This window comes from Danio rerio, chromosome 24 (assembly GCF_052040795.2).
Source record: "Danio rerio strain M-AB ecotype USA chromosome 24, GRCz13ab, whole genome shotgun sequence".
NCBI classification, from domain to species: Eukaryota; Metazoa; Chordata; class Actinopteri; order Cypriniformes; family Danionidae; genus Danio; species Danio rerio.
This window is the reverse complement of record NC_141044.1, coordinates 37,189,280-37,206,478: the sequence shown is the minus strand read 5'-3', so window position 1 is coordinate 37,206,478 and position 17,199 is coordinate 37,189,280. Positions and strand designations below refer to the sequence as shown.

Sequence of the window (17,199 nt, the reverse complement as noted above, 5' to 3'; positions counted from 1 at the left end):
AAATGAAGATTTTTTTTTCAGTGTATAGAAAAGCATTTTTTTTATATGTATGACATAATATCATAAAAGATGCCATTTTTAGACAAACAATACCAATGTTTGAACTTTAGAAGAGTTATTAAAACAACCAGATTTTTTATCTTAAGAAATGAAAACATTTGTTATTCTGACCAACATTCATTTTCTGAATAAAACTAACAAAAACAATATTTCAATTTTGCATTCTGAAGAAATTTAATCAGACCTTGATCAAATAAAATAAAAAATATAAACATTTTACTCAAACACACACTTAATAAATCCAGAGAAACTGACAATTTTCTAGCTGTCTCTCAGAATGTTTTTCCAAAGCTATATCTGTAACTTGTTTCTAAATGTTTAATGTCCACTGGGTTGGAGCTGAATTGTCCTCATCGTGGGTTTGGTCATCTTCATCTGTTTCCATCATGTTTATTCCAGGATTTCTCCGAGAATCCCACCAGCCCTGGTGTTACGTCTAACCATGTCCCCAGGTAGCGCCGCCATTAATAATATCAGAAGCATTTCATTGTTCACACCATTCAGAGTCTTTCTTCCCTTCGTGACGTTACTGTCAGTAGTTCTAGACGTGCACAAATGTCATTTCTTCGCTTTCTAAGATCCCCTTTTTCAAAACCCTGTAGCTTTCATGATGGAGATGATGTTTTGCAGAAGTTCAGGTAACACCTGTAGCTTTCACTTTTTTTCTTTTGTTTTCTGTTTTCCCCCATATGCTCTGTTTCTCTTTCCCCTAAATGATCTATTGATGAACTATTGAACGATGAACTATTTATTTTTAATCAGTACTGTCAAACAATTAATGCATTCAAGATTAAAGTTTGCATTTACATAATATATGATTGTGTACAGTGCTTAATTTGTGAATTGCAAGGTCCCGGAACAGATCGGGATAACGGATCCGGCATGTTACCAGAGGTGTCCTGCACGAAAGTTGAGAGCCGGAGGTGGGGGGAGGGGTGGATGGTGGTTGGTGTAGAGCAGGGGTCTCAAACTCAATTTACCTGGGGGCCGCAGGAGGCACAGTCTGGGTGAGGCTGGGCCGCATAAGGGATTTCACAAAAAAAAAGTCCTCAAATGTCATTATTAACAGTTTTAATTATTTCTTCTGAACATGAAGTGTCCTGAACATTAATAGAACATTGAGTGAAGATTATGAACAGTTCTTCTGAACATGGCATCTTTTGCCTACTCCTTGCTGCCAGAGACTTGACAGCGCTTCTTCTCACAAATCTGAACCACATTTGGCTTTAGAGCGGAAGCAGTTGAGACCCTCAGTATGGCTTGGGGGAACTCAATCAAAACTTCCATTCCCTCACCCACTGCAGAGTGGATGCGCGCGTACTGAAGAGCGGTGTTATCGGGCGCGTACTGATCAGCTGTGTTGTCGCGCGCGTACTCAAGAGCTGTGTTGTTGCGCGCCTACTGAAGGGCGGGACCGAAGATGTGCCGCGTCGCGGGGGCACTTTTGATCATTTTGGAAGGGCACTTTCTATCCAAGACTAAAAAGGGCATGTGCACTGCACAGGTTGAGCCCTATGTGTGCATGTGCCTGCCCTCACCTAAAAAAGGCGTATATATGTATAAATAAAACACCCCCACCCCACTCCAGTCACATCAGTCTGTACCAGTCTGTATCTACCTATAATATATATAAGATGCAGGCTGTAGCTAGGTAGGTGGTAGGCTGCAGATAGGTAGCTAAGTGGCAGGCAGGGGCGGGAACAGCTTACCTTGGTTCTGGCCGGCGCGAGTTCCCTCCTTCCCGCTCGTCACAGCGTCTAACAAAGGGGCGGGGTGCGAGGTGACGTCACCGGCATCCCCGCCTCTTTGTTTACACGGCGGGCGGGGAATGCCAGTGACCGATGTGTACCGATAGAATCAGCGGAGCGGGGAGCGCTCTCTCTCCCCGCTCCGCATATTCTGTCAGTGTACAGCGGTCGGCGCAGGCCACAAAATATTGCACTGAGGGCCGCAAATGGCCCGCGGGCCGCGAGTTTGAGACCCCTGGTGTAGAGGATGAGGGGTGTCGCAGACGAAAGTGAGTGGGTTGGGTTGTTGCAGACGAAAGTAAAGAGGGTTGAGGAGTCGCGGAAGAAAGTTAAAGTGAACAGCGGACAGGAGAGAAGGGAGGTTGAGGAGGGGATTGGTTAAATGAGGTGCTGATTAATTTGTTCTGGCACAAATTAAGCACTGATTGTGTACTATTGTAAAAATGCTGGGTTCCACAGTTCCTATGTCGTCCCAACACACATGCATTAAGTTAACTTAATTGAACATAAAACAATTAAGTTGTCCTCAAAAACCTTGAGAATCGTGTTGATTCAGCTCATTATAAATAAGTATTTTAAACAAGCAAAAGTATTTTTTAAATGCTCTGTAAAAATGCTGGGTTCCAAGATTTATGTTGGAACAACATGAAGGAATTAAGTTAACTTATTAGTTTTTACAAATATAAGTGGATTGAACATAATAAAATTTCAAGAGTTCACACTTAGCTATTGCTTAATACTGATTGGAGGTTTGGCATGCTGTTCTGGGAGAGAACCCTGAGCTCGGAGATACTTGAGCCAAGTGCTCCCACCTGGTCGTATAGCATAGGTCGTATAGTCAGACATCAGGAATGTCTCGAGAGCTCCCCATGGTAAAGGAGGAAAGGGGGAGATGGGGTGGATGGGGGATTCATAAAAAATGAAGATAATGGAAGATAAACAAACTGGGCCCTTGATTGAAGGCTTGGACTAACCTGATTGGTTTAATGATTATTGTTATGCGGGACCACGATCAATCATAGTATGATCCTCTGGAAATAAGTTTATTATACTCCACTAAGTTAAAAACTCATTGTGTTGTTTCAGATAAGGTTGCACGATACTGGAATTCAGTACTAGTCTATACTGTAGTTTTAAAAACGGCCATTTGCTGCTAATATTTGAGCGCTGTTAAACAGCGCTAATTTGCCATTGTGTTCACGTGCTCAACAGAAATGACTGTGATTGGCCATGAAACTCATTAGTTCACCGAAAGCACCGCTGTTTACGGAGCATAAACACAGATACAGAGACACTGATTTAAGCCGCAATTCATCAGCGGATCGCTCATATGTCTGCTTATAGACAAACCAGCTGATCGACATGACTTTAACACACTGTTTAGGAACGTGCTCAGTAGCGCTCAAATGTTGGCAGGAAATGGACAATTTTAAAACTTCAAGTATCGATTGGTACCAAATTCCAGTATTATGACAACACTAGTTTCAGCTCATTTTAAATTAGTTTGAACAAACAGCATTTTTAGAGTGTTTGTTTTTGCATAAGTACACAAATTGTACATAAAATACAAAGGAAATTTAAAGTCATAAGAAAAAAAATTTTTTTACTTGCTTGTTGAAACTACTTATTTACAGTGAGCTGAAATGACACAAGATAAGCTTTTTGGGGGGAAACTTCATTGTTTTTTTATTCAATCTACTTAAGTCGCGTTAATTTCACGGATTTGTGTTGGGACATCATGAATGAGTGGTGTTGTGTGGAACCCTGCATTTCTGAACACTATATTTATAAAAAATAGTCATGTATAGATTAAAATTCACAAAACAATACACAGTATGCAAAAAGTATTTTGTAAATATGAACCTTTTTTTAATGCGATTTATCGTGATTAATGGTTTGACAGCCCTGTTTTTATTGTGTCACTTAATACAGTGATGTTCAAAAGTGTTGGATTAGTAAGATTATTTTAAAAGAAATGAATACTTTTACCTTTAAATGTTAATTAAAACTAATAAATATCCTTTAGCATTTTCTTGCTTGTGTGGACTTTATAGTCTTCATTGAAATATGAAAATCAAAGCAAAATTAAATAAAACATTGATTATAATCAGAAACTATTACATTAAATTTGACTGAATTCTAGAAGGTCACTGGAGAATTCAGCTTTGGAACACAGAAATAGATTCTTATATTTTGAAATAAATTCAAACAGCAAACAGTTTTTTTTTTCAAATTGTACTAATAGTTCACAATATCTTACTGTACTGTATCAAATAAACAATTCTTCATATTCATCATATAAAAAATGATCTTACTAACCTCAAACTTTTGAACAGTATAGTGTGTGTTCAGTAAATGCACTATACAGTATACAGCTGTAGAAAAAAATGAAGAGATGGCTTGAAGAGTCTCAGTTTGGATTTACGATTTATAAATAAATGTATCTAAGTTTGTTTTATTCTGTAAACGGCTGATGACATTTCTACCAGATCTTCCAAATAAAAACTGCCATTTAGATCCCTTTTTTGTATACAATTACATAAAAAAATCGCACTTGTTTATATTGATTTTTAGATCACCCAATAACAATATCAGAAGAGCTAATGAATCAATATTTGATGGAATAACCCTGATTTTCTTGATAACCTGTGACAACATTTAAAAACGTTATTCTGACAAATTATTTTCTGTGAGGTAAAAACGTGGAAGCAACACTTTATTTTAAAGGCTCATTTTAACAACTCCCCTAGAGTTAAACAATTAAGATTTTCCAGTTTTTAATCTACATTTTAGCTTAGCTTAGCATAGGTCATTGAATCGGATTAGACCATTAGCATCTTGCTCAGAAATGGTCAAAGAGCGTATTTAAATCTTCACTCCTCTGTAGTTACATTGTGTATCAAGACTGATGGAAGATTAAAAGTTGTTATTGTCTAGGGGGCTAATATGGCTAGGCATTATACTTTGAGTTTGGCATAATAATTTGTACCTGTATGTACCATGGCTGTGTAAATGGACTATTTTTAGGCGCTGTATTGTTCCTTCATGTTGTCCGAACACAAACCGATTACGTCAACTTAATTGTTTTTGCTAATTCATGTAGATTGAACATCAAACTAAATAAATTGTCTCAGAAAAAGTGTGATGTTTCAGCTGGTTTAAATAGTTTGAACAAGAAGATGCTTTAATTAGGAAAATTCTCAAAACTCTAATCATTTTTGAGCAAGATGCTAATGGTCTAATCTGATTTAATGATGTATGCTAAGCTAAGCTAAGCTAAAAGTGCTCCCACCAAACTAAATTTTGATTTATTTATCAATATTTATTTGTTTATTTGATTGATTTTATTTTTAATTATTTGTTATTTATTTATTTAATTATTCTGGAAGAAACATTGTCAAACTTTTACAGAATTAAACACATATTCACATTTTAGTAAAATCAACACCTAATGAATTCAGTAAATCCAGAGAAATGGAGAATTTACAAGTGATTTCTTCATTTTTTTCCTCGCCCCTCCTCCATAACCCTTATGTATATACAGTATACACCATATATGGTCCACAAAAAAGATTAGTATAAAATGATGTTGTTGCAGATATAAGACCTCTCACTTTTAAAGAAATGCAGGTTTTTTTATGAACACAGGAATTGTTAGTTCTCCAAATAATGAAAAGTGTCATTATTTCTCCGCCTCATACCGATTCAGTTTGGATATTCAGAGATTATAAAAGAGTATTTGTGATTTAAAAGAAGAAAAGATGCAGTTTTTAAACTCTTTTATTTCTTCATTGATGACAGCAAGGCTTTATTCTTACATCAGCAATGCTCTTTGTGTTCTGTTGAAAGGTTTGTCAAAGTGAAAGGTCAGTATTTAATTCATTTATATTTGCTGGAAACTTGGGACTCTCTCTCTTAGAGATCTTAGAATAGAGGAATGATGAAAAATGATGGAACAAGATAGGTTAAAAGGAAAAGATTATGTGTATATATACAGTTGAAGTCAAAATTATTAACGCTCTAGTGACTTTTTGTAAAATTTGTCAAATATTTCCCAAATTATGTTTAACAGAGCAAGGAATCTTTCACAGTATCACCTATGATATTTTTGTCTTCTGGAGAAAGTCTTATTTGGTTTATTTCTAGAATAAAAGCAGTGTTTAATTTTTTAAAACCATTTTAAAGTCAATATTGTTATCCCCCTTAAGAAATATTTTATTTTGATTGTCTTCAGCAGTGGTCCTCAACTCCCAGGCCACAGATCAAAACAGGTCCATGGATCAATTGGTACCGAGCCGCTTGAGAAATGAAGTTTATTTATAAACTAATTTCAAGAGGATCATGTGCTTATGATTGATCACAACTGGTCTTGCATTAGCTAACACATGATTCACCAATCAGATAGTTCTTAACTCACTACAAATAACCAAAGTTTCTTATCTTAGATATCTTTGTCTTGAAGAATCCCCCTTCTACCCCGACTCCTATACTCCCTTTTCCTTGATAGGTCTAGGTGGCCCAGTGGTTAGCTCTGTTGCCTCACAGCAAGAATGTATGACTGGATCAAGTCCTTACCAGACCAGTCGACGTTTCTGTGTGGAGGTCCTCCTCCCATCCAAAGACATGCAACTTAGGTTAATTGTCTAATCCAAATTGGCACCATAGATATACTCCTAGTCAGTAGTTATCTCTTCATTGCAATTTTTACTGGGCCATTAGGGGGCAGTAGGGGAGTTCTTGAGACCTACCTGAGCTAAAACTTTCCTCTCTTCCCTGCAATCCGCAACCCATTTGTCAACAAATTTGGTGAATCCAACATGTCTTTGCAAGAAGATTAACTGCTGGAGATTGCAAATGATGGCGTGAAATCATTTCACATCTTTTATTAATGCAAGTTTGTTATTCCAAGTGGAGGCATGCGGCTTATGCATGCATATTGGGAGCGACGCACTTGAACTTTCCAGGCTTACCCATTTGAAAACATCTCAACCTTTTTCAGAATGCTTTGGATGTTCTCCCTGTGTTTGCATCGAGTTTCCTGTGTCAATGAGTTTTATATATATATGTATATATATATATATATATATATATTTTTTTTTTTTTTTTTTTTTTTCAACACAGTTTAGAACAAAACAAACAAACAAAAAAAAAAATTTCAAAGGAAGATGGAAACAAAAATTACATACAATTTTTAAAGGTCACCGAAAGCAATCTTATTTACATTGGTATTTATGATTGATAAAATGCCGCTATATATACTTTTATTAAGCGTTGCGTATCGAAAATCAACAGGCTCCATATATATATATATATATATATATATATATATATATATATATATATATATATATATATATATATATATATATATATATATATAAAAGCAACAAAATTAAATTTAAATATTATATTTATTCTCAACAATTTACCCCAGTATGCAGACATTTTATAGTCTTGTTGTCTCAAGGAAAGTGTCAGTACTCACCTACAGATAGAGGATCTTCCTTGAGCCATTTCTTTGTAATGGCCTTTTTGCTAGTTGTTAGTAGTGTATTAAGAAAAATGCATCATATTTTGTTATTTTTGAAGATTAAATTCCCTGATATATACAGTTGAAATCAGAATTATTAGCTCCCTTTTTAATTTTTAATTTTATTTTTTTTATATTTCCAAAATGATGTTTAACAGAGCAAGGATATTTTCACAGTATGTCTGATAATATTTTTTCTTCTGGAGAAAGTCTTATTTGTTTATTTCGGCTAGAATAAAAGCAGTTTTTAATACAAAAAAATAAAAATAAATGTTTTAAGGTCAAAATTATTAGCCCCTTTAAGCTATATATTTTTTCAATAGTCTACAGAGCAAACCATCATTATACAATAAGGGTTGGCTAATAATTCAGACTTCAACTGCAGTTTTAAAATTGCATTTCATATTCAATCCCATTATTGCATTTATCTCTATTCAAATCATGCCAATTGATGTGTATAATATTACAATAGTTCAGCCTTTAAATGTCACTTTCAGCTGAATACTAGTGTCTTGAAAAATATCTAGTCAAATATTATTTACTGTCATCGTGACAAAGAAGAAGAAATTAATCAGTTATTAGAAATGAAGTGTTAAAAAAATGTCTGTTATACAGAAATTAGGTCAAAATATACAGGAGGGCTAATAATTCCGACTTAAACTGTATGTGAATAAACTCTTCCTGTGATTATGCTTTATTGCATGACTTTTGTTACATATGTTTGTGAAATACATTTGTGTGTAGCCATAAACGTGGTTCGAGCATATTTTAGTCATGAGCAATGTGCAGGAATGCTAAGTGAAAAGGAGCCCGGAGCTGCAGATTCATTGGTTTATTTCAGACAGAGCAATTATTTTCACCAAACGACACCTTTCATGAGTCTGTCTACAAGCTCCGGCTTATGAAATATGAAAACATACGCCTGCTTGCCGGAGGAATTACTGCTGCTGTCTGTCTGTGTCAAACTGCTCTTTTATCTTTCTTTTTCTTATCATATTATTTTATTTCTTAAGTGTTGAGTGTGTTTGAAGCGTCAGTAATATGTTGATGAACCACTGTTGATTTGAGTCAGTTCATAAATGAGTCCAGTAATGACTTTACAGTTGGGTCAGTTGCATTTTCATTCATTCATTTTCTTTTCGGCTTAGTCCCTTTATTAGTTTGGGGTCACCACAGGGGAATGAACTGCCAACTATTCCAGCATATGTTTTATGCAGCGGATGCCCTTCCAGCTGCAACCCATCACTGGGAAACATCCATACACATTCATTCACACACATGCACTACGGCCAATTTTAGCCTACCCAATTCACCTGTACTGCAAGTCTTTGGACTGTGGGGGAAACTGGAGCACCTGGTGGAAACTCACATGAACACAGGGGAACATGCAAACTCCACACAGAAACACCAGCTGACCCAGCTGAGACTCAAACCAGCGACCTTCTTGCTGTGAGGCGATCGTGCTACCCACTGCGCCACTGTGATGCCCTCAGTTAGATTTTTGAATGTGATTTTATTATAAGCTCAGTGTACTGGTTTTACTAAACTTGTGAGGACTTAAGCATACTGCCCGAAAGGTGTTTCAAAGATGGTCGCTGAGTGAAATGACTTGCCTTAAAGGGCCATGAAACCCACTCGTTTCAGCAGGGTGTTTTCACACCTCTACTTTGGAAAAAGTCAGAAAAGTGGGCGTGTCCAGCTCTGTTTAGGGGGGAGTGTCGGAGGAACTAAAGTGGGGCGGTGTGGGAGTGTCTATTTGGTCAAGCGCGAGTTTCAGAGTCAAAATACACACACACAAATAGTGGACTTTAACTGCAGTTTGGCTCTTTCATTCAGGGAATTCATTCATGCCCCTCGCGACAAACGAGATATTTGATTCGGGGAACTGCTGTAAGCGTGTATTTTTCATGCAATGTTTGATACCGCACGGCGAATGAGAGAAAAAAAAACTCAGCATTTCCCGGAAACTTAGATGCACACGGCAGGTAGTGTCAGAAAGCCGCGTGTGTTATTCCGGTCACAAAATGCAGTGAAAATTCTACACAAGGTTAAAGTTTGGTTGTGGTGCTAACATGTTTACACTCGGTGCAATAGTTAACTTAGTTCGATACGAACAAACTGAATAAACAAAGAGCACTGGACGCTCACTTACCAAATCTGTAGAGACAGGACAATCACCAGCAACTAGAGCCGCGTCTTTATTAAGAGAAGACTACAAGCGAATCCAGATCTCAGCGTTTGCAGATGAGAACAGCTCTCAGGTAAACAATAATCCTCCTTAGACACGTAAGTTAAGTTATTGTTGTTGAGTGTCGCGTACACTGTTAATCCACACGTGACTCCAGCTGCGCTCTCACAGAGAGAAAATGAAAACGAAACTTAACGGCAGCAAACTATAAATGCAACACTTCACGCTTGTTTTGCTAATACAACGTGGCGTCTCTGTCGTCTAAACACTGACAGTAATGAATATTAATGAAGTTGCACAATAGAGCGCGCTGTTTAGTTTGATTCAAGCTTTACTCATGCATTAATGCATCACACTGTAAGACGTAATAAGACTCACTCTGGCACAGACGTCCAGTCTGCACGCTGGAATACACGCTATTATCTCATGACCGTGACGCAGCTTCAAAAATTCGTTTCAAACAGGAAGTACGAATTTGCTTGAAATAACGCAAAAACAACCAATTTACACTTTTTAGTGAAATATAGGTGTCCTAATAGTGTTTTTAGCAGTGTGGCACACATATACGACTGTCAACAGCTCAAAAAATGTGTTTTGGTGTTTCGTGACCCTTTAAAGGGACTTTGATCAAACACTCACTTTTAGTACTCACACACACACATTTGTTTTGGGGAATAGTGGGTTTATTATATAGGTTTCCATTCATTTTATACTGTTTATACCCTTTATTGTATTGCCCTTACCCCACCCTACCCCCAAACCCAACCATCACAGGAGTCAGTGTACAGCTTTACTCTCTGATTAAACTCATCCTGTGTGATTTATAAGCTTTTTGAGAAACGAGGATGTCACCAATGTCCTCATATTTCACCTTTTTGTAATACATATGTCATACCCAGGTCATATTACAGATTTGTGTCCTGATATGTCACAAAAACACGTACACACACACACAAATTTACTTAGACATGCACACACACATGCAAGTTCTGAATGAATGTGAATTATGTCCAAGCACCTACCACTGCATTCGCCAAAGATCGCAACACTACAGAAACTACTAACAGCTGTTCTTCTTCTCCTTCATCCCTCCTCCTTCCTCCATTAATCCACATCTGACATGGATCATTCCTTCACGTTTGCTTCGTTTATTCTCAACCCTTCTTTATTCCCCTCCCATATTTATTCATATTGTCCTAAACGCACATCTCCATCATGAATTCATCTGATCCCCGTCATCTTCTTTTCCACTTCCCCAAATCTCCCCCTTTTCTCTCTCTCTCTTCCAGAGCACATGCGACACACTCCGGAGTCACTCGGACAGCCTCGGATTCGCGCCGAACGTGTTACCTAGTCACTCGACTATAGGAAACTTCGAGGAGTTCGCCTGTTGATGACGGAGATTTAGCATACGACGGAAAACTGTGAAATATATAAATATATATGTGTGTGTGTGTACGGGATAGACTCCACAAGAAGTGTAAGTCTGCAGAAACGTATGCTTCTGGTCAAAAGTTTGAAATCAGTAGGATTTTTTGTAAAGAAAAAGGTTTTAAATAAAGCGTATTCGGTAACACTTTACTATAAGGTTGTATTAGTTAATAACTAATGCATTTACTAACATTAACACACATTAAACAATACATTTACTACAGTATTTGTTCATGTTAGTTAATGGAAATACAGTTAGTTTACCTCATGGTGCATTGCTAATGTTAACAAGCATGAACTTGGATGCTAATAATGCATTAGTAAATGCTGAACTATAATTAATAAATGCTGCAGAAGTATTGTTCATAATTAGTTCATATGTTAGTAAATGCATTAACTAATGATTGTAAAGTGGGGCCGCTTATTCTGCTCACAAAGCTGCATTTATCGAATTAAAAATGCAGAAAAAAGCTGTTAAATTGGAAAATATTATTACTATTTTAAACGACTGTTTTCCTTTTGAATGTCGTTCAAATTAATAATTTATTTCTGTGATGCAATGCTGAATTTTTAGCATTAATACTTCAGAAATCATTTTAATATGCTGATTTTGATGATTGAGAAACAGTTATCATTCTTTCACTCATTTTTTCTTTGGCTTGGTGCTTTTATTTATCAGGGTTCGTCACAGCGGAATGAGCCACCAACTTACAGTATCCAGCATATGTTTTACACAGTGGATGCCCTTCCAGCTGCAACCCAGTACTGGGAAACTGCCACACACACTTTTTCACACACAAACACTACTGTCAATTTAGCTTATCCAATTCACCTATAGCGCATGTCTACGGACTGTGGGGGAAACTAGACGACATGCGCTATAGGTGAATTGGATAAGCTAAATTGACCGTAGTGTATGTGTGAACACGGGGAGAACATGCAAACTCCACACAGATATGCCAACTGACCTAGCCGGGACTCAGCGGCCTTCTTGCTTCAGGGCGACAGTGCTAACCACTTATTATTATTATTATTAGTAGTAGTAGTAGTAGTAGTAGTAGTAGTAGTATTGTAGTTGTTGTTGTTATTAGTGTGATTTTGTGTTGTCTTGATACTGGAATCCGATACCAATTGCTACTGAAATTTTAAAACATCCATTTCCTGCTAACATTTGAGCGCTCAACAGAAATGACTGTGATTGGCCGTGAAGGTCATCACTTCACCGAACTCCTCGCTGTTTACTGAGTGTGGACACTGGAGCATTTTAAAGCCGCAAAGATCAGCTGGTCTGTCTATGAGCCGACATACAAACGATCCGCTGATGAATCGACTGATCTTTCAGGCTTTAAAGCGCTCCAGTGTCCCTTTATCTGTGGTTACACTCAGTAAACAGCGGGGAGTTTGGTGAACTGATGACCTTCACGGCCAATCACAGTCATTTCTGTTGAGCATGTGAACACAATGGCAAATCAGCACTGTTTAAGAACGTGCTCAACAGCGATCAAATGTTAGTGGGAAATGGATGTTTTGTTTTTTATTTCAGTACACATTGATATCGAATTCCAGCATCGTCACAACACTCAATAGATTTACTACTCTTTACTACTTTTTTTAAGGTAAGTGGTTGTAAACATTTAATATGGGCTAAATTAAAACAAACAAATTAAATGTAATGTTCAACTTAACTTGTTTGTTCAAATTCAGCTTATATAAATTGTTTGCAACTATTTTTTTCATCAAAGAAATATAAAAAATAATCAGTGTCCACAATATTATGAAGCAAATAAAAAGTTTTTAACAGTGACAATTGTACGAATCACTATTAATGATTATCAATAACGTATTACAAATCATCATATTAGAAAGATTTCTAAAGGATCGTGCACAGAAAAAATGTATTTAAAATACTGAAGTGGTTGTAGACAATTTATGTGGGCTGAATTAAACAAATAAATGAAGTTGAACATTACTGTATTTAATTTGATTTAAATTCAACTCATTAGTAGTTTGCAACAATTTTGCAGATTTTTTTGTAATAATAAAAATAAAGTAAAAGTAAATAAATGTATAATTATTGGAAAGATTTCAAATAAATGCTGTTATTTTGCACTACACTGAAAAAAAATCATTCACTGGACTAGGGTAGTCACGATACTGGAAATTGATACCAATGGGTGCTAAAATTTTAAAAACGTTCAATCCTGCTAACATTTGAGCACGTTCTTAAACAGCATTGATTTGCCATTGTGTTCATGTGCTCAACAAAAATGACTGTGATTGGCCATCAGTTCACCAAACTCACCACTGTTTACTGAGTGTAACCACGGATACAGGGACACTAGGGCCGTAAAGATCAGCTGGTCTGTCTATAAGCTGAAATACTAGCAAACCGCTGTTGAATTAACTGATCTTTGCCAATCAAAGTCATTTCTGTTGAGCACATGAACATAATGGCAAATCAGCGCTGCTTAAGAACGCGCTCAAAAGCGCTTAAATGTTAGCGTGAAATGGACGTTATCAAAGTTTCAGTAACGATTGGTATCCAATTCCAGTATCGTGACCACACTTATTGGATTTACTACTTTTTTTAAGGTAAGTAGTTATAAACAGTTTTTATGGACTGAATTTTAACAAATTAAATGTAGTAATGTTCAAATTAATTTGTTTGTTCAAATTCAGCTTATAAACTGTTTGCAATGAACCATTTTTTTCAGTGTATTTTTTAATCAAAGAAATGTAAAAAAGTCAAATGTATCAGTTTACACAATAGTATGAGGCACATAGAAACGTTTTCAACACTGGCAATTGTAAGCATTACTATTAATGATTTTTAATCAATAATAATGAATCATCATATTAGAATGATTTCTGAAGGATCGTGTGATGCCAACGCTATCTCACGATAATTCGTAACTTTTTGATTTAGAGGCTAATTCATATAAATTCGTACAATCTCATTCATACAACTTAGTACGATTTGCTTATCCTCTAATGATGGATGGGTTTAGGGGCGGGGCTTGGTGCCTCCTTTGTAAAATCATAAATTTTCGTACGACTGAACTCGCGTGAATTTATACAAATTGAAAACCTAATTTACAAAATGTAAAATAGTTACGTTTCCTCGTGAGATCAGGCTGGTGGAGCTAAAGACTGCAATAATGATCCCGAAAATTCAGCTTTTAACCACATGAATAAATAAAATTAAACTACATTCAATTAAAAAAAAAAAACAGTCGTTTAAAATTGTAATAAGATTTCACAATTTTACAGTTTTTTACTGTATTTTTTATGACAAAAAAATCATACTGATCCCAAACTTTTGATCGGTAGTCTACTTGTTTAATAGTGAAAAAAACAATTTGACACCTGGATAAAATCGATATTCATCATCATCATTATGATCATCTTCATAATAAAGTACAAAAATAGGCAACACTTCCAAAAAAACGAAAGAAAACGAAACTCAGGTTTTATTAACATCACAGCCACTCGTTTGTTTGACACTGTGGGAAATATTCTGGTAGACTTCATGCCATTTCTTCTTCAAATGTGCAAATACTGTGATGGTATTTCATTGGAGAGATGTTTTGTGCGTTTTTGAACACTGTGGGCATAATTTGATCAAGCCGCCTTAAAAAAAAAAAAAACATCAACAAAAAACGAATCCGAGAAAGGAAAGCGTTTTAATATTGCACAAAAATTGTTATAGATACTGTCGGTTCGGCCAAGGGTTCAATCTTTTTTTTTTTTTGTACAATAATTGTGTAAAGCTTTAAACCGCGGTTTGACGGAATTCAGCCCTTCATTTAGTCCTCCAAAAATGTGTAATCATTCAGTACGTTTGTCTCCGTTCATGATTTTTGTGTATATAAGTGCAATAATATGCATAATAACGTGTACCGTATATTACCTTCAAGTCTTAATTATTAGCTGTCAGGTAAACAGAAGAAATGCTTTCGGTACGACCCTGAGTTACCAGCAGTTTGCTTTTCCCGCTGTTTTATTTTTGACACGCTAATGTTGCTGTATTGATTTTCCACGTCCATGTAGTAGGAGCGCGATGAGACTGGACGTCTGTAGTACTTACGTTTACGAATGACGCGTTCTGTGTGTAACGTTTGATTATGAAAGTTAGAAATTCACACAATACAACGCCAATCTGCGTCCCGCAGGAGATTATTCCTTATTTATTATAAAAGTGGCAAAGACTGTATGCGATGCCATGCGTTGACGTCAAAATCACTTCATCAGGATCACCGAGAGTAACGTTTTGAAGCTCGTGTTGTGCTGTGGAGTTAAAAGAAATGGAAATTGTGACTTATTTTAATCTGGTAATTCTGGGCTTGCATTTTTGTTTGTCAGAATTGTGGGTTTATGTCTCGCAATAAGAAAGTTGACATCTTCGCAGTTCTGAATATATCAGGATTAGGATTACGACTTTGTATTTGTACTTTGCTTATACGTTTGCGATTTATATTTATACTATTTTCAGAGAGGAAGTTATTTGAGAAAAACCTGAGAAATAGTTGAGAAAGTCAGAAATATGTGATGAAAATGTGAATTTGAGGAAAGTCAGAATCGCAAAGTCGCAGAATCGTAAAGTTTGTAATTGTAAGTTTGTATTTTGTAATTTCGACTTTTCTGTCACAAAAGTTAACATTATTAAATTGTGACTTTTTAAAAAAAATATTTACTTTGCATTTTTGTTCGTCAGAATTGTGTTTCTGTCTCGCAATTGGAAAGTTGACATCTTCGCAGTTCTGAATATTTCAGGATCAGGATTACGACTTTGTAGTTTTAGTTTGCTTATACATTTGCAGTTTACATCTTTTATTTTAAGGGGGGCAAAAAATGGAATTGTGATAAATACTTTGAACTTGAGAAATAGTTTAGAGAAAGTCAGAAATGTGTGATGAAAATGTGAATTTGAGAAAAGTCAGAATTACAACAAATTTGTAATTGTGCAAAAAAAATATTTAAAAAGTTGGAATTGTGAATTTGTATTTTAGTAATTTTGACTATTATTAAATTGTGACTTTTTTTTATTTGGTTTGCGTTTCCGTTTGTCAGAATTGTGTTTATGTTTCACAATTGGAAAGTTGACATCTTCGCAGTTTAGAATATTTCAGGATCATTGTCAATTTACTTTGATCATACGTTTGCAGTTTATATCTTCTATTTTGAGGACAACATTTTTTTTTTAATTGTGATAAATAGCTGTAAATTCATATAGGTGTGAATTTACAAGTTTATATCTTGACATTTTGAGAGAAAAGGCTAGGCTACAATTGCTTAAAAGTTGGAATTGTAATAAAACCTATAAATTCACAAGTGTGACACATAAATAAGCCAATTCTCCAAATTCATAATTTGGCGAAAAAGGTCTGTAGATAAAAAAATATATATTTTAGATTTTTTTTTTTTACATCTGAATTACGATTTTGTCTTATTATCGCAGTTTAACACCTCACAATGTTTCTTACAGTTTTGACTTCATAAACACAATTGCTTATAGGTGTGAATTTACAAGTTCATATATTAATATTGAGGGAGAAAAAGCTACATCTGCTTAAATTTGTCAAATTACAGTGAAACAAATTAATTTACAATTGCGAGACATAAATAAGCCAATGCTGAAAAATTTGAAGACAGAGATAAAAATGGAGATTTTCAATTTTATTTGGTTCCTCTGTATTGCGAGTTTATATCTTTCTTTTTTTTTTAACGTCTCACAATTCTGACTTTTTTTTTTTTACATTCTGACCGTATTTTTTTTTTACTTTATAAACTCAAGATTGCTTATAAGTGTGAATTTACAAGTTTATATCAACATTTTGAGAGAAAAAAAGCTACAATTCCTTAAACTGAAGTCGGATCTTTAATTAAATGTATTAATTCACAACTGTGAGGCATAATTAAGGCAATGCTGAAAACATTTTTATAGTCCTAAAGATAAAAAATAAAAAAAACTTCCGATTGCTTACAAGCATGAATTTACAAGTTTATATCTTGAAATTGTGAGAAAAAAGCTGCAATTTCTATAAATGAAGTGATTGTGATTTGCCCCATCAATTTAAATTGCGAGGCATTAATAAGCCAAACTCTTTAATGGAAAATTTGTTGAAAGAAAATTTGGTGGAAAAAAAAGTCTGAAAATGTAGATAAAAGTTTTGATTTTATTTTCAGATTGCCTGTTAATATTACAATTCAGACTTTTTTTTTCACAGACGCAAGTTCCTGAC

General features: G+C 35.4%; 1 protein-coding gene across 13 annotated transcripts in view; it reads left to right on the top strand.

Annotated features, from left to right (window-relative positions):
* Positions 1-16,555, top strand: part of asic1c (acid-sensing (proton-gated) ion channel 1c) — a 215,103-nt gene extending 198,548 nt beyond the window's left edge. For 4 of the 13 annotated variants that reach the window (XM_087308415.1, XM_087308419.1, XM_087308408.1 and 1 more), the window contains 3 exons: positions 460-512; positions 663-698; positions 10,816-11,113. In XM_087308415.1, coding sequence (XP_087164541.1) covers positions 460-512; positions 663-698; positions 10,816-10,894 — 168 coding nt within the window. In that variant the 3' untranslated portion in view covers positions 10,895-11,113. Of the gene's footprint in view, positions 1-459; positions 513-662; positions 699-10,815 lie in introns of all 13 variants that reach the window. The other 9 variants (XM_087308418.1, XM_087308412.1, XM_087308411.1 and 6 more) reach the window with 5 other exon arrangements.
* Positions 16,556-17,199: the final 644 nt, after the last annotated feature.